Raw genomic sequence first — 24,044 nt, forward strand, 5'->3', positions numbered from 1 at the left:
TCAAGGTAATTTGTAGATGTAGGTAGGGGTAAAGTGACTATGCATAGATAATAAACAGCAAGTAGCAGCAGTGTAAAAGCAAAGCGTGGGTGGTCAATGTAAATAGTCTGGGTGGCCATTTGATTAATTGTTCAGCCATCTTATGGCTTGGGGGTAGAAGCTGTTAAGGAGCCTTTTGGACATAGACATGGCGCTCCGGTACCATTTGCTGTGCGGTAGCAGAGAGAACAGTCTGACTTGTGTGACTGTAATCTTTGACAATTATTTGGGCCTTCCACCGTCTAGTGTCAGAGGAAGGCTTGGCCCCAGGGGTGTATTGGGCCATACTCACTACTGTCTGTAGCGCCTTATGATCGGATCCCGAGCAGTTGCCATATCAGGCAACCGTGATGCAACCGTTCAGGATGCTCTCGATGGTGCAGCTGTATAACTTTCTGAAGATCTGGGGACACATGCCAAATCTTTTCAGTCTCATGAGGGGGAAGGATGTTGTCGTGCCCTCTTCACGACTGTCTTGGTGTGTTTGGATCATAATAGTTCAGCCCTTCTTCTCATGTAGTCCACAATGATTTCCTTTGTCTTGCTTACATTGCGGGAGAGGTTGTTGTCCTGGCACCACACTGCCAGGTCTCTGACCTCTACCCTATTGGCTGTCTCATCATTGTCAGTGATCAGGCCTACCACTGTTGTGTCGTCAGCAAACTTAATGATGGTGTTGGAGTCGTGCTTGGCCACGCAGTCGTGGGTGAACAGGGAGTACAGGACTGAGCACACACCTCTGAGGGGCACCGGTGTTGAGGATCAGCGTGGCAGATGTGTTGTTGCCTACCCTTACCACCTGGGGGCGGCCCTTCAGGAAGTCCAGGATCCAGTTGCAGAGGGAGGTGTTTAGTCCCAGGGTCATTAGCTTAGTGATGAGCTTTGTGGGCACTATGGTGTTGAATGCTGAGCTGTAGTCAGTTAACAGCATTCTCACATTGGTGTTCCTTTTGTCCAGGTGGTAAAGGGCAGTGTGGAGTGCGATTGAGATTGAGTCATCTGTGGATCTGTTGGGGCAGTATGCGAAATGGAGTGGGTCTAGGATTTCCGGGATGATGATGCCTTTCAAAGCACTTCATGGCTACTGATGTGGTTGTCATTTAGGCAGGTTAACTTCACATTCTTGGGCACAGGGACTATGATCTGCTTGAAACATGTAGGTATTACAGACTCGGTCAGGGAGAGGTTGAAAATGTCAGTGAAGACACCAGTTGGTCCGCGTATGCTCTGAGTACACGCCCTGGTAATCTGTCTGGCCCTGCGGCCTTGTGAATGTTGACCTGTTTAAAGGTCTAGCTCACATCGACTACGGAAAGCGTAATCACAAAGTCGTCCGGAACAGCTAGTGCTTTCATGCATGCGTCAGTGTTATTTGCCTTGAAGCAAGCATAGAAGGCATTTAGCTTTTTTCCGTCTGGTAGGCTTCCGTCACAGGGCAGCTCGTGGCTGTGCTTCCCTTTTGTAGTCCGTAATCATTTGCAAGCCCTGCCACATCCGACGAGCATCAGAGCCGGTGTAGTAGGATTGACGCTTTGCCTGTTTGATGGTTCGTCTGAGGGCATAGGATTTCTTATAAGCATCTGGATTAGTGTCCTGCTCCTTGAAAGCGGCAGCTCTAGCCTTTAGCTCGGTGCGGATGTTGCCTGTATCCCAAGGCTTCTGGTTGGGATATGTACGCACGGTCACTGTGGGGACGACGTTGTTGATGCACTTATTGATGAAGCCGGTGACTGAAGTGGTATACTCCTGTATGCCATAGGACGAATCACGGAACGTATTCCAGTCTGTGCTCGCAAAACAGCACCCTTACGTAGCATCCGCATCATCTGACCACTACCATATTGAGCGAGTCACTGGTACTTTCTGCTTTAGATTTTACTTGTAAGCAGGAATCAGGAGGATAGAATTATGGTCAGATTTCCCAAATGGAGGGTGAGGGAGAGCTTTGTATGTGTCTCTGTGTGTGGAGTAAAGGTGGTCTAGAGTTAGTTTTTTTCTTTGGTGGCACATGTGAATGAGGTAAAACAGATTTGTTTCCCGGCATTAAAGACCCCGACCACTAGGAACGCTGCTTCCGGATGGGCATTTTCTTGTTTGCTTATGCCCTTATACAGCTCATTGAGTGCGGTCTTAGTGCCAGCATTGGTTTGTAGTGGTAAATGGACGGCTACGAATAATATAGATGAGAACTCTCTTGGTAGATAGTGCGGTCTACAGCTTATCATGAGGTACTCTAACTCAGGCGAGCAATACCTCGAGACTTCTTTAATATTAGACATCGCGCACCAGCTGTTATTGACAAATAGACACACACCCCCGCCCCTCATCTTACCAGATCTGTCCTACCGATGCACACAAGCTCTATATTATCTGTGTCGTCGTTCAGCCACGACTCTGTGAAGCAAGATATGACAATTTTTAATGACCCGTTGGTAGGATAGTCTCGACCGTAGACCATCCAGTTTGTTTTCCAGTGATTGCATGTTGGCCAATAGAACCGATGGTAGTGGTGATTTACTCACTCGCCTACAAATCCTCACAATGTACCCCGATCTTCGCCCCCTGTATCTCCGTCTTTTCTTCACGTGAATGACTGGGATTTCGGCCTGGTCTCCAGGAAGCAGTATACAGTGCCTTGCGAAAGTATTCGGCCCCCTTGAACTTTGCGACCTTTTGCCACATTTCAGGCTTCAAACATAAAGATATAAAACTGTATTTTTTTGTGAAGAATCAACAACAAGTGGGACACAATCATGAAGTGGAACGACATTTATTGGATATTTCAAACTTTTTTAACAAATCAAAAACTGAAAAATTGGGCGTGCAAAATTATTCAGCCCCTTTACTTTCAGTGCAGCAAACTCTCTCCAGAAGTTCAGTGAGGATCTCTGAATGATCCAATGTTGACCTAAATGACTAATGATGATAAATACAATCCACCTGTGTGTAATCAAGTCTCCGTATAAATGCACCTGCACTGTGATAGTCTCAGAGGTCCGTTAAAAGCGCAGAGAGCATCATGAAGAACAAGGAACACACCAGGCAGGTCCGAGATACTGTTGTGAAGAGGTTTAAAGCCGGATTTGGATACAAAAAGATTTCCCAAGCTTTAAACATCCCAAGGAGCACTGTGCAAGCGATAATATTGAAATGGAAGGAGTATCAGACCACTGCAAATCTACCAAGACCTGGCCATCCCTCTAAACTTTCAGCTCATACAAGGAGAAGACTGATCAGAGATGCAGCCAAGAGGCCCATGATCAATCTGGATGAACTGCAGAGATCTACAGCTGAGGTGGGAGACTCTGTCCATAGGACAACAATCAGTCGTATATTGCACAAATCTGGCCTTCATGGGAGCGTGGCAAGAAGAAAGCCATTTCTTAAAGATATCCATAAAAAGTGTTGTTTAAAGTTTGCCACAAGCCACCTGGGAGACACACCAAACATGTGGAAGAAGGTGCTCTGGTCAGATGAAACCAAAATTGAACTTTTTGGCAACAATGCAAAACGTTATGTTTGGCGTAAAAGCAACACAGCTGAACACACCATCCCCACTGTCAAACATGGTGGTGGCAGCATCATGGTTTGGGCCTGCTTTTCTTCAGCAGGGACAGGGAAGATGGTTCAAATTGATGGGAAGATGGATGGAGCCAAATACAGGACCATTCTGGAAGAAAACCTGATGGAGTCTGCAAAAGACCTGAGACTGGGACGGAGATTTGTCTTCCAACAAGACAATGATCCAAAACATAAAGCAAAATCTACAATGGAATGGTTCAAAAATAAACATATCCAGGTGTTAGAATGGCCAAGTCAAAGTCCAGACCTGAATCCAATCGAGAATCTGTGGAAAGAACTGAAAACTGCTGTTCACAAATGCTCTCCATCCAACCTCACTGAGCTCGAGCTGTTTTGCAAGGAGGAATGGGAAAAAATATCAGTCTCTCGATGTGCAAAACTGATAGAGACATACCCCAAGCAACTTACAGCTGTAATCGCAGCAAAAGGTGGCGCTACAAAGTATTAACTTAAGGGGGCTGAATAATTTTGCACGCCCAATTTTTCAGTTTTTGATTTGTTAAAAAAGTTTGAAATATCCAATAAATGTCGTTCCACTTCATGATTGTGTCCCACTTGTTGTTGATTCTTCACAAAAAAATACAGTTTTATATCTTTATGTTTGAAGCCTGAAATGTGGCAAAAGGTCGCAAAGTTCAAGGGGGCCGAATACTTTCGCAAGGCACTGTATCCTTTGTGTTGGACTCATTAAAGAAAAAATATTTGTCCAGTTCGAGGTGAGTAATCTCTGTACTTTTCGGTCATAAGAGACATTAGCAGCAACTTTATGTACAAATAATGCGGAATATAACTGTAGTATCTGGGATCTACATCTTTTTATATTAGTTACTGTGCTGTTACTAAGCAGTAATGCATTACGGCAGTGTTACGTTACTACACCTAATAGGAAATGCACATGCGCACTGGGGTGCCGGGAACTGTAGAGCACGAGGGGTTTTGACTAAACGAAAACTTACTGTACTCCCGTCTCCTGCCTGGTCATTTCTCCACAACACAAATATTACAGTGGCGACGAGGATGGGATTAAACTACATAAACGGACATTGTTTGAAGGGAAGAATGTTGCGTGAGTAATGAAACTCAAAATAATTATGTAATTCGTCAGTAATTTTTTATTTTCTTTCGCCAGTAGAGAAGGCTAAGCACTGCTAGCACTGCTAGCACAGTATTCAGGAGCTGCCAAGTAACAAGACTATTGGCGTCCAGAATAGCGACACTGCCCTCTGGTGGTTAAATAAAATAAATAAAAAACTGTCATTGAACCCATTGAAATTAGGCGATCTCAGTGGAGAAATATTGTCAAGAAAAAAAAAAGGAAGAAGGGACGTAACACGGTGTGTACATTAATACAAATGAGTGCAGTGAATGAAGTAATTGCAGAAACTTCTGAAGTGAAGAATTAGATGAAAATTCAGAAAATTAAGGAAACTGAACAATTAACTGTGAAAATGGCAACCATTGGTCGAGTACCAGAGTTCGAGGCTACAAAAGAGGATTTTGATTCCTATTTGGAGCGTTTTGAGCGTTGGCTGGCTGCAAATGAAATCAAAGATGAAAAGAAAGCAGACCTATTTCTCAGTGTTTTGGGTCCAACTGAGTATGGATTGCTGAAAGGTCTCATTGAACCAATAAAAGCAGTGGAGTTGAACTATGCAGAACTGACAAACTCTTTCAAGGTATTTCAAGCCTAAGCCAATTCTCATTGCAGAACGTTTCAGATTTTAGCAGAGTCAAGGGGAAACCGTGGCTGACTACATTCTTGCTTTGAAAAGGCTGACAAGTACATGTGAGTTTGCACGATTTCTTGATGATGCTCTCCGAGACAAGTTTGTATGTGGTCTCACAGGTGAAGCATATCACAGAAGGCTTCTGTCAGAGAAGGACCTGACCTTTAAGAAAGCCTGTGATATAGCACTTGGACTCGAGCTTGCCCACAGGGATACTATTGAGCTATCGGGACATGCAGAACGTCAGAAAGGTGTTCACAAGGTCAGTGATGCACGTGGTGGAAAAAGCTCACAAAAGTCACACTTTTTTCAGTCCCGTCCTCAAGGTTACACAAGAACAAAGCAGCCCACATCTCAAAGGTCTAAGCCAAGTTGCTACAGATGTGGGGGAGATAATCATCAGCACAGTGAATGTCGATTCCAAAATGAAAAGTGCCACAATTGTGGAAAGGTTGGACATTTACAGAGAGTGTGTAAGGCCTCAAAACGCACAGCAAGAGCGCACAAAGTGTCAGACGCAGCACAAAGTGTCAGACGCAGCACAAGAAGAGGAAGGTACAACTGAAACAGTATTGGAACTGTTCACAGTGTACACAGCTCAACAACTAAAATATGGAATCTATCTCAACATGGAGTTAGCGGGAAAACCAGTAAAAATGCAGCTGGACACCGGAGCGTCTGTATGTCTGGTTCCAGAGAGACTCTACAAAGAAAAACTGAAAGAGTGCCCTCTTCAGCCGGCGTCCATCCGCCTTTCTTCATACACTGGTGACACTATTCCTGTGTTAGGGCAGATCCAGGTACCAGTCCGGTATGAGGGGAAGGAGTGGACGCTACCGCTTGTCATTGTTAAAGGAGAAAAATCAGCCTTGCTAGGCAGAAACTGGCTACAAAAGATCAAGTTGAACTGGGGAGAAATCTTCAGTCTCAGAAATGACAAACCAGTGAGTCAGGCTACACTCACTAACATGCTGGAGATGCACAAAGAACTTTTCAAAGATGATTACGGTGAAATACAAGACTTCACAGCAAAAGTCAGAGTGCAAGAAGGAACCAAGCCTATCTTTCACAAACCACGTCCGGTTCCCTATGCTCTTAAGGAAGCAGTAGAGAAGGAACTGGACCGCCTACAGAAGAATAACATAATCACGAAAGTATCGAGGAGCGACTGGGCCGCTCCAATTGTTGTAGTCCCAAAGAAAAACAAGACTGTCAGAATGTGCGGTGACTACAAGGTCACAGTAAATCGCTGCATACTACCAGAGGAATATCCACTACCAAACGCTGAAGATCTGTTTGCCACTCTAGCTGGTGGGAAGGTTTTCAGTAAGCTGGACCTGGCATTCGCTTATCAGCAACTGAAGCTGGATCCGGAGTCAGAACAGTATCTGACCATCAATACACACAAGGGGCTATTCAGATTCAATCGCTTGGCCTATGGAATCTCGACAGCTCCAGCGATATTCCAACAAACAATGGATCAGATCTTGGACGGTATAGACCACGTTGTGTGCTTCATGGAGGACATCCTTGTGTCAGCACCAACCATTGGAGAGCACCTTGTAGTGCTGGACAAAGTGATGTCAAGACTGGAGAAATACGGAGTGAGAATGAAACGCAGCAAGTGTGAGTTCCTCCAGGACTCAGGGGAGTATCTCGGATACAAGATTGATGCACAAGGCCTGCACCCAACCAACAGCAAGGTGGAAGCAATCGTTAACGCACCAGCACCCACAAATATCTCAGAGCTGAGGTCATTTTTGGGGCTTCTGAACTATTACGGAAAGTTTGTGGCAAACTTGTCCACATTGTTGCATCCGCTTCACCAACTGCTGCAGGCCGATACAAAGTAGAATTGGTCCCAACAATGCGAAGAAGCATTCAAGACTTGCAAACAGCGTCTGCTAAAGAGCAAGTGGCTTGCCCACTACAACACAGAGATGAAGCTGAGACTCGCGTGTGATGCATCTCCATATGGAGTAGGAGCCGTCATCTCACATGTTCTACCGTCAGGTGAAGAACACCCTATTGCATTTGCATCACGGACTCTGTCACCAAGTGAGAAAAATTATGCTCAAATTGAGAAGGAAGCCCTGAGCATAATATTCGGAGTGAAGAAGTTTCACAAATACCTCTACGGAAGGAAGTTCCAACTGCTGACAGATCACAAGCCTCTGTTGGCCATCCTTGGACCAAAATCAGCTATACCAACCCTTGCTGCACTTCGAATGCAACGTTGGGCTCTGATATTGTTAGCCTACGACTACGAGATTGAGTACAGACGATCCAGTGATCACGCAAATGCCAATGCACTATCGAGACTACCGTGCAATAGTGACTCCGACAGTGAAGATGATAGAGCAGTCTTCCAGATCTCTCTCATTGATGAACTGCCCATATCTGCTTCTGACATAGCAGAGGAAACAAGGAAAGACCCCGTGCTTTCCAAAGTCTTGGACTTAACATTAGGCGGTTGGCCAACCTTCGTAAATGACGATAACCTTCGTCCATTCATCGACAAGAAAGACCAGTTGTCCACTGATCAAGGGTGTGTTCTGTGGGGATCAAGGGTGGTGGTACCTCACAAATTCCAGAGGAGACTGCTATCTGACCTGCATGAGGGACATCCAGGGATCACTCGAATGAAAGCACTCGCTCGCAGTTATCTGTGGTGGCCTGGACTGGATCAGGACATTCAACAGCATGTAGGCCACTGCTCACCTTGTGAAGCTGTTTGCAACAAGCCGGCTGCTGCACCTCTTCATCCATGGTCCTGGGCTGCTACACCTTGGGAACGCATCCATGTGGATTACGCCGAAATTGACAAGCAACATTTCCTTGTTGTCGTTGATGTCCATTCCAAGTGGATGGAAGTGTTCCCTACTCAACTGACCACAGCTGAGAAGACCATCAATCTTCTCAGACACCTGTTTGCATCCTTTGGACTAGTCAAGGAGCTCGTATCGGACAATGGCCCTCCGTTCACGTCAAACGATTTTGAAATGTTTCTCAAGAACAATGGAGTAAGGCACATCCTGTATCATATCAAAATACTTAAACTTACATGCAGAATACCTGCTGTTAACTTTTAAATGATTGGAATGAATTATCCAAAGAGAGTATAAAGATTTTCATCCGGCATCAAACGGAGCAGCGGAGAGAGCCGTGCATACCTTTAAGAAGGTCTGGACTAGACTCGAGGTTCAGTCTGTGCCCACCCACCAAAGGCTTCCGCGGTTCCTGTTTACTTACCGTAACACACCACACACAGTAACGGAATGTACACCAGCTGAACTGTTTCTGAAACGCCAACCACGTACCCGCCTGACATTGTTGAAACCAGACTTGTCAAGCACTGTGGCAAAGCACCAGCTACAGCAGAAGAAAGCTCATGACAGACACTCAAAGACTGTCAGAGAATTCAAAGAGGAAGAGAGGGTGATGGTACGTGATTTCAGACACCCTAAGCGCCTGTGGAACTCAGGTGTGATCTTGCAAAGCAGAGGAGCTTTGACTTACCAAGTCCAAATTGGTCATCGCCAGGTCAACGTTCATGTGGATCATCTGCTATTGGGTCCAACGCCATCTGCAAATTGGGTCCAACGCCCCAGCAGAGACATGCCGAGAGAACAAGAACAATAACGACCTCCAGGACTATTCTCCTGACTGTGGACGTACGGGAGAGACAGAGCCTGACCTTCCACCCGAACCTGGCCCACCACAGGAAGCCTAGGAGGAGCGGAGATATCCTATTCGACAGCGAAGGGCACCTCAAAAGCTTGACCTGTGAGTTGAGCTGGTTAAGGAGGTAACAGACAGTAAAACAAACACTTTAATATATCCTAGATAAAAGGAAAGAAAAAGGACATTACCTGGGTTAGTTATTAGGACACAAACTCCATCTTCGGGGCAGAATAATCCCCTGGATTTGTGCTGGGCTCTGAAAAGTCTGCTTCAACCCAGTAGTTGAAAAATGTTTAAGAATGCATTTTTCAGATAATGCATTAGTAGTTACCTAACATATTTACCTTGTTCTCTGGGAGTTAAACACTATGGGGGAGGAGTGTAGTATCTGGGATCTACATCTGTTTATATTAGTTACTGTGCTGTTACTAAGCAGTAATGCATTACGGCAGTGTTACGTTACTACACCTAATAGGAAATGCACATGCGCACTGGGGTGCCGGGAACTGTAGAGCACGAGGGGTTTTGACTAAATGAAAACTAACTGTACTCCTGTCTCCTGCCTGGTAATTTCTCCACAACACAAATATTACAATAACTAACAAAATAGCACAGTTGGTTAGGAGCACTTAAAACGGTAGCTATCTCCTCCGACGCCATTATATAATCGGCGCCATTTCACGTGCCTTTTTGCAAACTCGTGCTGTCGTGTCTTTTTCTCAGGATTGGCTTCCGTCTGACCTCTCTCCCATAAAGCCCAGATTCGTGAAGTGCTGTAGAAACTGTCCTTCTGGCAGGTTCTCCCATCTCCCTCAAGGAACTCTGTGGTTCATTGGGTTCTTGGTCACCTCTCTGAACAAGGTCCTTCTTGCCCGGCTGCTAAGTTTGGTCGGACAACCAGCTCTAGGCAGTCTTGGTAGTTTAAATGTATGTGTTTCAATTTCTCAATGATGGAGACCACTGTGCTGTTGGAAACTTTCAACAATCTAGAAATTGTTTTATACCCTTCCACAGATGTATGCCTCATCAAAATTCTACACTACATGACCAAAAGTATGTGGACACCTGTTCGTCAAACATCTCATTCCAAAATCATGGGCATTAATATGGAGACGATCCCCCTGTAGCTGCTATAACAGCCTCCGCTCTTCTGGGAAGGCTTTCCACTAGATGTTGGAACATTGCTGCGGGGACTTGCTTCAATTCAGTCACGAGCATTAGTGAGGACGGGCACTGATGTTGGACGATTAGGCCTGGCTCGCAGTCGCCGTTCCAATTCATCTCAAAGGTGTTCAATGGGGTTTTAGGTCAGGGCTCTGTGCAGACCAGTCAAGTTCTCCCACATTGATCACATTGACCATTTCTCGCTTTGTGCACAGGGGCATTGTCATGCTGAAACAGGAGAGGGCCTTTCCCAATCCTATTTCTTAACATCACACACACTGTCAGGAATTTCACACACAAATATCTAGATACTGACTGTTACTTCTTGGTGGCCTACAGCAATACACTAAAATAATAGACTTTACATGAGGCGGGTGAACCTGCAACCACAACACTTCAATTACACTTGACATGAGATCTTCTCTAAGAATTACAGGGATATGGCTCTGATATGGTGCCTACGGAAAGAACCCTCAACTTTTTCCAAATGATGTTGCGTTACAGCCTTATTCTAAAATGTATTAAATAGATTTTTTCCTCATCAATCTACACACAAAACCCTATAATGACAAAGCAAAAACAGGTTTTTAGAAACTTTTGCTAATTTATTTTTTATTGGATTAGGAGCATTGCGGCACAGCTATTTTCAAGTCTCTCCAGAGATGTTCGATCCGGTTCAAGTCTGAGCTCTGGCTGGGCCACTCAAGGACGTGACTCTTGGCATTAAGGTCAAAGAGTTCAATCTTGGTTTCATCAGACCAGAGAATCTTGTTTTTCATGGTCTAAGAGTCTTTAGGTGTGTTTTCGCAAACTCCAAGCTGTCATGTGCTTTTTCCAGAGGAGGGGCTTCCATCTTTCCACTCTACCAGAAAAGTCTGATTGGTGGAGAGTCGCAAAGATGGTTATCCATCTGGAAGGTTCTCCCATCTCCACAGATGAACTTTAGAGCTCTGTCAAAGTGACCATCAGGTTCTTGGTCACCTCCCTGACCAAAGCCCTTCTCTCCCGATTGCTCAGTTTGGCCGGGCAGCCAGCTCTAGGAAGAGTCTTTGTGGTTCCAAACTTGTTTCATTTAAAAAAGATAGGGACCTTCAATGCGGCAGAAATGTTTTGGTACCCTTCCCCAGATCTGTGCCTCGACTCAATCCTGTCTTGGAGCTCTACGACAATTCCTTCAACCTCGTGGCTTGGTTTTTGCTCTGACATGCACTGTGAACTCACTCAAGGTTGATCAATAGACACAGAATGCACCTCAGCTCAATTTTGAATTTCATGGGTCTGAATACTTATGTAAATAAAGTATTTAAGTTTTAAAAAAATGCAAAAAAAACAACATGTTTTCACTTTTTCATTATGGGGAATTGTGTGTAGATTGATGAACATTTTTTATTTAATATACGTTTTAGAATAAGGCTGAAACGTAACAAAATGTGGAAAAAGTGAAGGGGTCTGAATACTGTTCAGACCCCTTCTCCTATCTCTCACTCACTCACTCACTCACTCACTCACTCACTCACTCACTCACTCACTCAGTCACACACCTCCCCTATAGGCATTCCTGTCTCTTCTGTAGTTGTTATATCCTTGTATTGCTACTGCTGTATCACTAAAGGAATTATCTAAGTGTCTCTGAAATGGATAATATATGAATTAGAGGTCGATGGTTTAATCGGAATGGCCGATTTTCAAGTTTTCATAACAATCGGTAATCTGCCTTTTTGGATGCCGATTATGACCGATTATATTGCAATCCACGAGGAGACTGCATGGTAGTCTGACCACCTGTTACATGAGTGCAGGCAGCAAGGAGCCATGGTAAGTTGCTAGCTAGCATTAAACTTCTCTTTGTTTTATATAATCTTAACAATAATCACTAGTTAACTACACACGGTTGATGATATTACTAGTTTAACTAGCTTGTCCTGCATTGCATAAAGTCAATGCAGTGCCTGAAATTGTGTAACTTCTCTTGCGTTCAGTGTAAGCAGAGTCAGGGAATTTGCAGCAGTTTGGGTCGCCTGTCTCGTTGCAAACTGTGTGAAGACCATTTCTTCCTAACAAAGAACGTAATTAATTTGCCAGAATTTTACATAATTATGGCATAACATTGAAGGTTGTGCAATGTAACAGCAATATTTAGACTTAGGGATGCCACCCGTTAGATAAAATACGGAGCGGTTCCGTATTTCAATGAAACAATAAATGTTTTGTTTTCTAAATGATAGTTTCTGGATTTTACCATATTAATGACCTAAGGCTCGTATTTCTGTGTGTTATTATATTATAATTAAGTCTATGATTTGATATTTGTTAGAGCAGTCTGACTGAGCGGTGGGAGGCAGCAGCAGGCTCATAAGCATTCATTCAAACCACACTTTCCTCTGTTTGCCAGCAGCTTTTCGCAATGCTTGAAGCACAGCACTGTGTATGACTTCAAACCTATCAACACCCGAGATTAGGATGGCAATACTATAGTGCCTATAAAAACATCCAATAGTCAAAGGTCTGTGAAATACAAATGGTATAGAGAGAAATAGTCCTCTAATTCATATAACTACAACCTAACTATAACCTTAACTGGGAATATTGAAGACTCATGTTAAAAGAAACCACCAGCTTTCATATGTTCTCATGTTCTGAGCAAGGAACTTAAACATTAGCTTTTTTACATGGCACATAATGCACTTTTACTTTCTTCTCCAACACTGTGTTTTTTTGTATTATTTAAACCAAATTGAACATGTTTCATTATTTATTTTCAGACTAAATTGATTTTATTTATGTATTATATTAAGTTAAAATACAAGTGTTGTCACGTTCTGACCTCTATTTCCTTTGTTTTTGTATTTATTTAGCATGGTCAGGGCGTGAGTTGGGTGGGCAGTCTATGTTTGTTTTTCTATGTTTTGGGGCAGTTCTATGTTTTCGGCCTAGTATGGTTCTCAATCAGAGGCAGGTGTCATTAGTTGTCTCTGATTGAGAATCATACTTAGGTAGCCTGGGTTTCACTGTTTGTTTGTGGGTGATTGTTCCTGTTTTTGTGTTTGCACCAGACAGGGCTGTTTTGAGTTCTCACGTTTCTTGTTTTGTTTTCGTTAGTTTGTTCATGTATAGTGTCGTCAATAAATACAATGAACAACCACCACGCTGCGCTTTGGTCCGCCTTTACTTCACAAGAGGAGAACCGTTACAGAATCACCCACCACAACAGGACCAAGCGGTGTGGTAATGGGCAAAGGAAAAAGCAGCAGCAGGAGCAGCGCGAGGAGGTATGGACATGGGAGGACGAATTAGACGGTAAAGGACCTTGGGCTCAGCCAGGAGAATATCGCCGCCCCAAGGAAGAACGGGAGGCGGCGAAAGCGGAGAGGCGCTGGTATGAGGAGGCAGCGCGGCGTCGTGGATGGAAGCCCGGGAGTCAGCCCCAAAAATTTCTTGGGGGGGGGCTAACAGGGAGTATGGCTACGCCAGGTAGGAGACCTGAGCCAACTTCCTGTGGTTACCGGGGGGCTAGAGAGACCGGGCAGGCACCGTGTTATGCTGTGGAGCGCACGGTGTCCCCAGTGCGGGTGCACAGCCCGGTGCGGTACATTCCAGCTCCGCGTATCGGCCGGGCTAGAGTGGGCATCGAGCCAAGTGCCATGAAGCCGGCTCTACGCATCTGGTCTCCAGTGCGTCTCCTTGGGCCGGCTTACATGGCACCAGCCTTGCGCACGGTGTCCCCGGTTCGCCTGCATAGCCCAGTGCGGGCTATTCCACCTCGCCGCACTGGCAGGGCGACCGGGACCATTCAACCGGGTAAGGTTGGGCAGGCTCGGTGCTCAAGAGCTCCAGTGCGCCTGCACGGCCCGGTCTATCCGTCACCACCTCCACACCCCAGCCCTCCGGTGGCAGCTCCCCGTACCAGGCTGTCTCTCCGGCCCATCCGTCCAGAGCCTTCCTCCTCTCCAGCGCTGCCGGAGTCTCCCGCCTCTCCGGCGCTACCAGAGCCTTCCTCCTCTCCAGCGCTGCCGGAGCCTCCCGTCCGTCCGGCGCCTCTGCCGGAGCCTCCCGCCTGTCCGGCGCCTCTGCCGGAGCCTCCCGCCTGTCCGGCGCCTCTGCCGGAGCCTCCCGCCTGTCCGGCGCCTCTGCCGGAGCCTCCCGCCTGTCCGGCGCCGCTGCCGGAGCCTCCCGCCTGTCCGGCGCCTCTGCCGGAGCTTCCCGTCTGCCCAGCGCCATCGGCGCTTCCCGTCTGCCCAGCGCCGCCAGCGCCGCCCGTCTGCCCAGCGCCGCCAGCGCCGCCCGTCTGCCCAACGCCGCCAGCGCCGCCCGTCTGCCCAGCGCCGCCAGCGCCGCCCGTCTGCCCAGCGCCGCCAGTGCCGCCCGTCTGCCAGGAGCCGCCAATGCCGCCCGTCAGCCAGGAGCCGCCAGTGCCGCCCGTCAGCCAGGGGCCGCCAGTGCCGCCCGTCAGCCAGGGGCCGCCAGTGCCGCCAGTCAGCCAGGGGCCGCCAGTGCCGCCAGTCAACCAGGGGCCGCCAGTGCCGCCAGTCAGCCAGGGGCCGCCAGTGCCGCCAGTCAGCCAGGGGCCGCCAGTGCCGCCAGTCAGCCAGGGGCCGCCAGTGCCGCCAGTCAGCCAGGGGCCGCTAGAGCCCCTCCGCCCGGAGCAGCTGCCCCTCTGTCCCGAGCAGCTGCCCCTCTGTCCCGAGCTGCTGCTGCCCCTCTGTCCCGAGCTGCTGCTGCCCCTCGGTCCCGAGCAGCTGCCGCCCCTCTGTCCCGAGCTGCCCCTCTGTCCCAAGCAGCCCCTCTGTCCAGTGGGGTCATTGAGAGGGGTGGGCATGGTGAGTAAGCCACGGAGGCGGACAATAAGGCGGACTGAGACAATGGCGAAGTGGGGTCCGCGTCCCGCGCCAGAGCCGCCACCGCGGACAGACGCCCACCCAGACCCTCCCCTATAGGTCAAGGTTTTGCGGCCGGAGTCCGCACCTTTGGGGGGGGGTACTGTCACGTTCTGACCTCTATTTCCTTTGTTTTTGTATTTATTTAGCATGGTCAGGGCGTGAGTTGGGTGGGCAGTCTATGTTTGTTTTTCTATGTTTTGGGGCAGTTCTATGTTTTCGGCCTAGTATGGTTCTCAATCAGAGGCAGGTGTCATTAGTTGTCTCTGATTGAGAATCATACTTAGGTAGCCTGGGTTTCACTGTTTGTTTGTGGGTGATTGTTCCTGTTTTTGTGTTTGCACCAGACAGGGCTGTTTTGAGTTCTCACGTTTCTTGTTTTGTTTTCGTTAGTTTGTTCATGTATAGTGTCGTCAATAAATACAATGAACAACCACCACGCTGCGCTTTGGTCCGCCTTTACTTCACAAGAGGAGAACCGTTACAAGTGTTCATTGTTCATTTAGTATTGTTGTAATTGTCATTATTACAAATATATATATATATAAAAATCGGGCCGATTTAACCGGTATCTGCATTTTTTGGTCCTCCAATAATTGGTATCGGTGTTGAAAAATCATAATCGGTCGCCACTAATATGAATGCTATCTGATGCAAGTTATTGATTTCATGATCCGTATTTCTAAGGTTGATTAAATGACTACATTTTACATTGTGAACGACGGTCTTAAAAGCAAAGCTCATGTTAAAGATATGGGACTCATACTCCAGGAAATAAATACATTTGTCAGGTTGTGCTAAAACAGAATCCATTGAAACATTCCATGGAAGGTTCAGGCCATAATGCCTATTAATGACTCCAAACCCCCCCAAAATCTAAACATCATTATTTCAGATGTATCTCTTCCCATGGTCTAAATGCACCTGTCCTGTATCCTGTCTCCAGTGCTGTTGTCCCAGACAGAGGCGGACTATTCTCTCTGAACCCAGCTGCTGACAGCTGCTGCCCTCCTCAAGAAATGATTCTCTCACCATCCCTCTTCCTGGCTTTCTCCTGTTTTCTCTCTTCCTCTAACACATTGACTCTAAAAAATACTCCTCTTCCCACACTCCTCCTCTCCCCGACAGGTGGAATCAGGGTTCTTCCATGAGAGTGATGCTAAGATCGTGGGGAAGTCGATCCGGGACCGCGTAGCACTTATTAAATGGAGGCGGGAGAGGACTGTGTCGGCCCTACCCCCAGTGAACCAGGGAGAGGCAGGACTCAGGGCCCAGGCCACCCTAGCCCAGGGGACCTCTGCTGGGGCTACACAGGCAGGACAGCCCCCTTTGATTGAGCCCAACGAGCCAGAAGCAGACCAGCACGACAGGCTATGTAACCTTCCGGCCAGCGCAACCTCTGTCACATGTGAGACACCACTGACACACACATCATGTGGAAAGACACGCAACATGTAAAACCCACAACATGTAAAACCCCACAAGACCCCACAACACATCTCCTTCCTGTCACACATTCACATACATTTAATACAGTGGTCTCTGTGTCATTAGTTGAATTGATCTTTGACAGTAGTGTTTATATTATGGGGGTTTGTACTTGTTTATTTGTGTCTAATGTGTAACCGCTCTTTGTCACTTTGTTCTAGTTGCCTGTGTGGTTAAAGACTAACCTCCATCTCTGTTTGTCTATGTAGCAGACAGTACCTTTGACAGCGGCCTGGGCTCCACTGTGTTTTCTGACTCCCACAGCAGCCAGCACAATGTCCTCTACCAGTCCCAAGTGGAGCCCATCACCATGGCCACACAGCAGGTCTGTACCACACACATACAGATGTACACTTCATGTACACTTCATGTACTCTCAAGACATGTGAACTGCGCAGAGGGTCATTAACATGCATACACTACACACACATACTCGACACATGCACATACATCATCATTTACATAGAGATATGCATTACATGCACATGTATGTTACATATGCTCACAAACATGGTTATTTGCCTTTATCCATAAATCTGTATCAATTTACATGTCTGCTAACATTGGCACATGTATGTTTATGCTCAACGTATACTGATTTAATACACACACACTCACGTGTATCTCATTTACTCAGAATTCCCCAATTCATCTCTATCCCACTTCATTATCATGTTTTTGTTGTGCATATGTGTTTTGGTTGTGTGCCTTTTGAGTAAGGTGTGTTTTGCCTGTGGGTCCCTGTATGGGCTCAGCGTCAGTGTTTGGCTTCAGCACGTCCCCGATCCTGTGAAAGGGGCGAGGGGTGGAAAGCAGCCCTGGGGTCAGAGTTCCGAGTGTGTGCAGGGACACGGAGAGGGAGTGCCTCGGTCATTGACACTCTTAGGGGCAACAACGACATCCCTCTTCATATGCTCCTGCAACCTATTACCTCTGGGTCCTGCAGCCAACGGAGAGCTTCCAGTCCCTCCCCCACATCACCAGACGACCAGTCAGAGAACAGCCCCTCTGAGTCCCGCTCTGAGGCCGAGGACGGCTTCCCTTCCCCGAGTGCATTTCCTGCCCCCATCCTCCTGGCCCCCCCATCCCCCACATACTCTGAGGCCCGACGTCATAGTGACTCTTCTTTAGAATCTCCGACATTGGAAGCCACCAATGGAAGTAGGTTGAAGTCTGTGTCAGTGGAGGCAGCAGTGGGGCGGAGGCACTCGGACCTTAGCACGCTGCAGAGCCTAAACTCTGCCCTTCAACACCACCATCATCATCACCAAGGCGCACCCAGAAACCACCTGTGCCAAGCCTGTCTCTCTCTGCTGCTGCTGAAGTCACGAGAAGGGGGGCACAAGAAGCACACTGCTTTTCCCTTTCCACCACACCCCTGTGCTTGCCCCCACCGGCACCACCACTTCTCCAGTGGGATGACGACAACTGCAGGGTCAGGAGGAATGAAAGGTTCAAGTCATACAGGAAGTGACTTCTCTGACCTCTCCTTATTACAAAAGAACCTGAGGAACATCATCAGCCGTAAAACCACCCCATCCAACCAGGGCCAAGCCTCCCTCCTCCACCTGCGTACAGCCCAACAGCCTGTACGGAGCTATGGGGATGGTAGTCTGAAGTTAACCCAGAGAGGCAGCTTCAGTGGTGACCACACAGCACCCCCTCTAGGCAGGCCCACACAGGACCACAAGGCCAGCTACTGTGCTGGGGAGCACCAAGCCACCGGGCCTCCGGGAGTGGTAGGTCCCACAGGGAGACTAGGGCTGCATCTCAATGGTCTGAAGTGTCTTTCTCTCCATGTCTCCTTTCCTTCAACTGCACTGAACTGACAACAAAGGATAGGTGAACTTACTGTTGATACCAACAATGATTGTGCTTTCACCTGTCTAGTTCCATGATGTCAGTGCAGATTTGGTAAAGCAGATGAGAGGGGTCTGCTTTAGACTACTGAGAGGCTCCCAGACCCCTACCCTCAGCTCAAACTCTCACCCGTAGAACTGACTCCTCCCAGCTTATAGAAGGCGCTACTTTGCATAAGATGGAGCTGATGATTGCGCTAGACCTCACTCCCTCTTTGGGCCAGTAGAGGGCGCTCTGTTTTAATGCAGCCATGGGACTGGGCCCTGCTCTCTCTCTTCCGCTCAGCTTCAAACTACCATAGAAGTCCATGGTCCCTCCACTGATTCTGTTTGTGCGCTTTGGGACAAGCTGGTTCTCTGGAGGGCCATAGATGCTGCTGTCTACACTAACTCTCTAACCCTTTGCCAACTTCAGCTAGCCTGTTTTAATGTCAGCGTCTTCTGTTTCTACTTCACTGACCAAATGCCAAAAATGCAAAACCCGCCTTTTTACACCCACTCATATCTCCCTGCCCATGGAACGTCCTCAGTGAATGGACAGATGGCTGTGGCAAACGAAGGGAATGAATTATGGCTGTGTGTCCCCTCTTCCCCATCCTCTGCCTCCTTATTTTAGTGCACACCTGCTGCCTCTTCTGTTAACCCTGCTCATTGTTTGGGTGTTTTTACAACTTTATTTTAATCCTTCTTCCACGCATTATCATTGACATCCTTTGTTTTTGTCAACTGAACATTTCGGCTCATGTTTTTCTCTTGTACAGGATGTCTAGCTATTATTGTTCTAGTTTGTAGATTTAGATATTTGTGTTCATTCATAATATTTTTACATCACTGTCAAATACAGACATTTTTAACGGGGGCCTAAAAGCGCCGCCCAGAGATGTGACTATCTCTGTCTGTCCTCTAACATGTCTCCATCTCTCCTCTCAGCCCAGTGCTGTGCATGCATTGCTCCAGAACCAGTCATCTCTCCAGGGCCATGCTGCCTCTGCCCCAGCCCTGCACACGCCCCTGCAGTACCTCCAGCCTGGCCACAACTATCCCGCCAGTCCCCTGGCAGCCCAACAGACACCTACCGCAGCAGGCTACTCAGCTGCAGCTCTACAACACACCCCAGCCTCGGCAACTTACACAGCATCAAACATTCCTCTGCAACATAACAATACTGGACATAGCTACCCAGCTCCAGCTCTGCAAAAGACAGCAACAGCAGCAAGTCATTCAACTGCAAATGTACCACTTCAACAGCCTGCAGCAAGCTTTTCAGCAGCTACCCTGCCCCTGCAACAGCCACACACTGCAGCAAGCTACACTGCAGCAACTATGCCAATCCAACAGACACCAACTCCACAGAGCTACAGTGCCCCAACTCAGCAACAAATGACTCAAACTGCTGCAAGCTACCCAGCTCCAATTCTGCAACAGACCCCAACAGCAGCAAGCTTCTCAGCAGCAGTAGCCATGCCTGTCCAACATACTGTATTGGCAGCTAGCATAGGAACTGCAACAATACCCTCACAACCAGCTGCACAGAGATACCCAGCTCCAGTGGAGCATCTGCAACATCTCGCTCCCCCACAGAGCTATGCATCTGTAGCCCCAACTGTGGTCCACACCGTACCTATACCCAGTCTCCCTACTCAGGATCCCAGTGTCGCAACACAGCCTCTAGCTGCTGCTGTGCTTCCCCCAGTCCAGCCTTGCCCAGCGCCACACAGCCTCCCAGCCACAGCCATGCCTCCCAGTCTGCAGCCAGGCCAGTCTAGTCCCATGCATCACAGCCAACAGACTGCGCCGGTCCCCATTCAACAGCAACATAGCCAGCCAATGCCCCAGCCCTCAGTACAACACCGCCAACAGCCTGTTCAGGCCCCCATTCAGCAGCACAACCAGCAAACTGTGCAGGTCCCCCTACCCAAACACAGCCAGACAATGGCCCAGCCCACTGTCCAACAGGCTCCAGTCGTCCAGAGCTATCAGTCACCTGCCCATACTGTGCAGCAAGGTTCAACCCTCCAGAGTTACCCCAACGCTGCACCCCTAATGGGGCAACCGAACACTGCTTCACAGAGCTACACACCCACAGCCCCACACATAAAACAACAGGCTGCACCGGTACAAGGCTACACGCCAACGAAACCCAGTGTGATGGGTCAGGCCTGTCCATCTGCTCCACAGCAGGCTGCAGTCCCTAAGACCTACCCAGTGGCCCCCATAGTGCAACAACAGACTGGGACTGCCACTCCACAGCACAGCCAGGCCCAGGCAGCTACACTACCACTAGGCCAACAGGTGAGTTTAGGTATAGGAGTCAGCCTGAGGTTGACGCTGTGCACTTCTAACCCTTGTCGTGGAAATTTCCTCTATTTACCAAATCGCAAATCACACACAAGTCAGAGTTAGTTATCAAAGTCCATCTTTAATTATATGAGCTCTATCACAACCCTGTGACTCTCAGATCAATTCAGTGTCTATCAATGAATTCTCTGAGAGCCCCCTCTACATTGCAACTGAGATCCTTTAATAGCAAAGAACACACATAGTCAGACAGCATAGACATAATAAATCGTTCAGCGTTGTCTCCTTACTCAAACCCAGAACCATAAACCAATCCTCCATATCAACAGGCATATATCAAATTGTCATTTAGATACAACCAATTCTAAATACAACCAATTCTAAATACAACCAATCCTGGACAAGCTCACGGGGAGCATAGAATGATTCCATACACTGCCATCCTCCTCTCCCTGATGGGAAAAGTAGGGAGTGAGTGGCACACAGACACAGTGGAGCAAAAGAGCAAAATATATGTTTACACATGATGACACCTTGACCTCTCCCCTCTCTGCGGCCCATGCAACTTAGTCTTGACATAGAACAGATAACTAACTGCCAATGGCCACCACTATAGTACAACAAAATACATTCTTATGAGAAATAACTCATAAGCATATCATGAAAATAAAACATCTTATCTATGTTACCCACCAATTCTGATTATTCCCCAACACCCTTTATCATCAAGGATCTGTTGATGCTCAGTTGCAAGTACCTTGCTCAGGCTGACCTGAAAAGTAGTGCCATTCCCATTGAACCTGGTGGAGAGTAACCGTACAGTAGTACAGTGTTCCCCTTTTGAGTCAAGTTTCAGTTCTCTGACCCTGTGTTTTCATTCTTCATAGAACCAACCCTATGTCTTCAACGCAATTTTCCTGAACCAGGTAGATCTCCCTTCCTCTCAATACACACAGTCTAAATGGGCTAAATAACACTGTCAGAGGGAGAGAAAACGAATACACATTCTCTGTCAGATAAACATTTGTTTATGACAATGCTGTTGGTTTGTTTTGGTGCTGCTGGGATGAGGACCAGCTGTGTAAGTGTATTGTATGTTAGGTGAATCACCAAACTGCTAGTAGCCTAATAAACAGGAGTTTCCTCCGAGTGTGGCCAAATAGAAAGATATTGGATACTACAATGAAAACAATAATAGTTGTTTTATCCGCTGCATCCGCCAGTCCCTCAGGACTGTTTTGTCTGTGGAGTGCACAGCAGTAACAGTAGCAGATGCTGGCTGACTCCTGGCACAGAGACAGGGACAGGATGGGAAATGTGGGCCTGATTTTTTTATTTGGGTCAATAGCAGGAAAAGATGTCCAATTGAGAGATGTAACCGGAGACCTAGCCTCATCCCACTTCATTTCTCCCCCCTCTCTCCCTCTCTTTCTCTCTCGCTCTATTTTTCTATCTTACACTCCCTCGCTTGTGCTGTCTGTAGAATTTTCCTGCTGCTCAAAGCCTTTCCCAGCACCACCAATCATCATCTAGTCTGCCTTCCCAGGCATCGCCTCCTCAGCAGCTATTGGCTCAGGCCTCTGTCCCTCAGCAGCTGCAGCCACTGAAGATCTCCACCTCTCTGCCACCAACACACCTTTCCCAGGTAACCCCTCCCCTCTCACTTTTACTGCTACCTGTGATGGATTATTCTTTATTCCCTGTCTCTTTCTTTTTGGTACCATATGTAGCCAACTCTATATAGGTAGATGTTCTTATAGCATTTGACAACTAAAAAGTAAAGTTCTTAATTGAGCAGCTATTGGGATATATCTTGCTTTCTCTCTAATGGCATCAAATACACCATAGTACACAGCTTTTTTGTCAAAAGTTGTGTACTGTATTGGAAATATGCAATTTTTTGCAATTTGCCTTTTGCTTGCCTGATCGGTCTGCAGTATGGAGGTTCCAAACTCCAAACCCTGGTCTCTGATTGCTTTCTTATTCTACCCTTTTCTTATCCTCTTCCCAGTTTTCCTCACCGTATCTCAACATTCAAGTGTTGACCTCTCTGACTGGATGTGACACCTACACTCACCCCTGCCCTGTTCCCCAGTCCTACCCCTCCTCTCTGCCCCCTCTCTACCTCTCCCCAGGCCAGCCTGCCACTCTGCCCCCCTCTGTCTCGTCCCTCGTCCCCTTGCATATAGAGAATGCTCTGGCGCCCCCCACCTCAGTGCCCCCGATATCCTCACACACACCCCTGCTGGCCATGACAGCACCCACACTGCCACAGCATCAGCAGATGTACCCCGCTGCTCTGCAAAAGAGTGTTATGACACACACACACCCTCACACACAGCTCCCCACTCTCACACACCCGGTTCACTCACACCTTGCCTCACTGCCTGGACAACAGAACACACAACCGCAGCATACACACCACATGCACCCAAACCCTTTTCAACACGTCACACACCCCACATACTCACACCCTGCTGCTGCACCTGAACTTGCTCTGCCGAGCTTTCTGCCCTTAAGACAGCCGAGCTTTCTGCCCTTAAGAGGAGGACTGGAATGGAACAAAGGTTTTTGTGTACATAGCTATTATTTTTCTGTTTTTATAGACATGATAATATATAACTGTGAGTTTGTGTATACAATACACTTACACAAACCAATGCCTAGGTTTACCTCCACTGTACACACATCCTACCATACCCTTGTCTATACATTATGCCTTGAATCTATTCTACCACGCCCAGAAATCTGCTTCTTTTACTCTCTGTTCCGAACACACGAGATGACCAGTTATTTTAGCCTTTAGCCGTACACTTATCCTACTCCTCCTCTGTTCCTCTAGTGATGTAGAGGTTAACCCAGGCCCTGCAGCCCCCAGCACCACTCCCATTCCCCAGGCGCTCTCATTTGTTGACTTCTGTAACCGTAAAAGCCTTGGTTTCATACATGTTAACATTAGAAGCCTCCTCCCTAAGTTTGTTTTATTCACTGCTTTAGCACACTGCGCCAATCCGGATGTTCTAGCCGTGTCTGAATCCTGGCTTAGGAAGGCCACCAAAAATCCTGAAATTTCCATCCCTAACTATAACATTTTCTTACAAGATAGAACTGCCAAAGGGGGCGGAGTTGCAGTCTACTGCAGAGATAGCTTGTAGAGTTCTGTCACACTATCCAGGTCTGTGCCCAAACAATTTGAGCTTCTACTTTTAAAAATCCACCTTTCCAGAAACAAGTCTCTCACCGTTGCCGCTTGTTATAGACCCCCTTCAGCCCCCAGCTATGCCCTGGACACCATATGTGAATTGATTGCCCCCCATTTATCTTCAGAG

General features: G+C 47.5%; 1 protein-coding gene across 1 annotated transcript in view; it reads left to right on the top strand.

The window, feature by feature from the left end:
• LOC139416227 (serine/threonine-protein kinase WNK2-like) overlaps nt 1-24,044 on the top strand; it is a 143,097-nt gene that overhangs the window by 79,078 nt on the left and 39,975 nt on the right. Inside the window, exons 8-13 of the mRNA XM_071164643.1 lie at nt 16,199-16,478; nt 16,768-16,883; nt 17,314-18,297; nt 19,348-20,709; nt 21,603-21,641; nt 22,199-22,360. Of these exons, the coding sequence (XP_071020744.1) occupies nt 16,199-16,478; nt 16,768-16,883; nt 17,314-18,297; nt 19,348-20,709; nt 21,603-21,641; nt 22,199-22,360 (2,943 nt within the window). The remainder of the gene's footprint in view (nt 1-16,198; nt 16,479-16,767; nt 16,884-17,313; nt 18,298-19,347; nt 20,710-21,602; nt 21,642-22,198; nt 22,361-24,044) is intronic.

Source organism: Oncorhynchus clarkii, chromosome 9 (assembly GCF_045791955.1).
Source record: "Oncorhynchus clarkii lewisi isolate Uvic-CL-2024 chromosome 9, UVic_Ocla_1.0, whole genome shotgun sequence".
Lineage (NCBI taxonomy): Eukaryota > Metazoa > Chordata > Actinopteri > Salmoniformes > Salmonidae > Oncorhynchus > Oncorhynchus clarkii.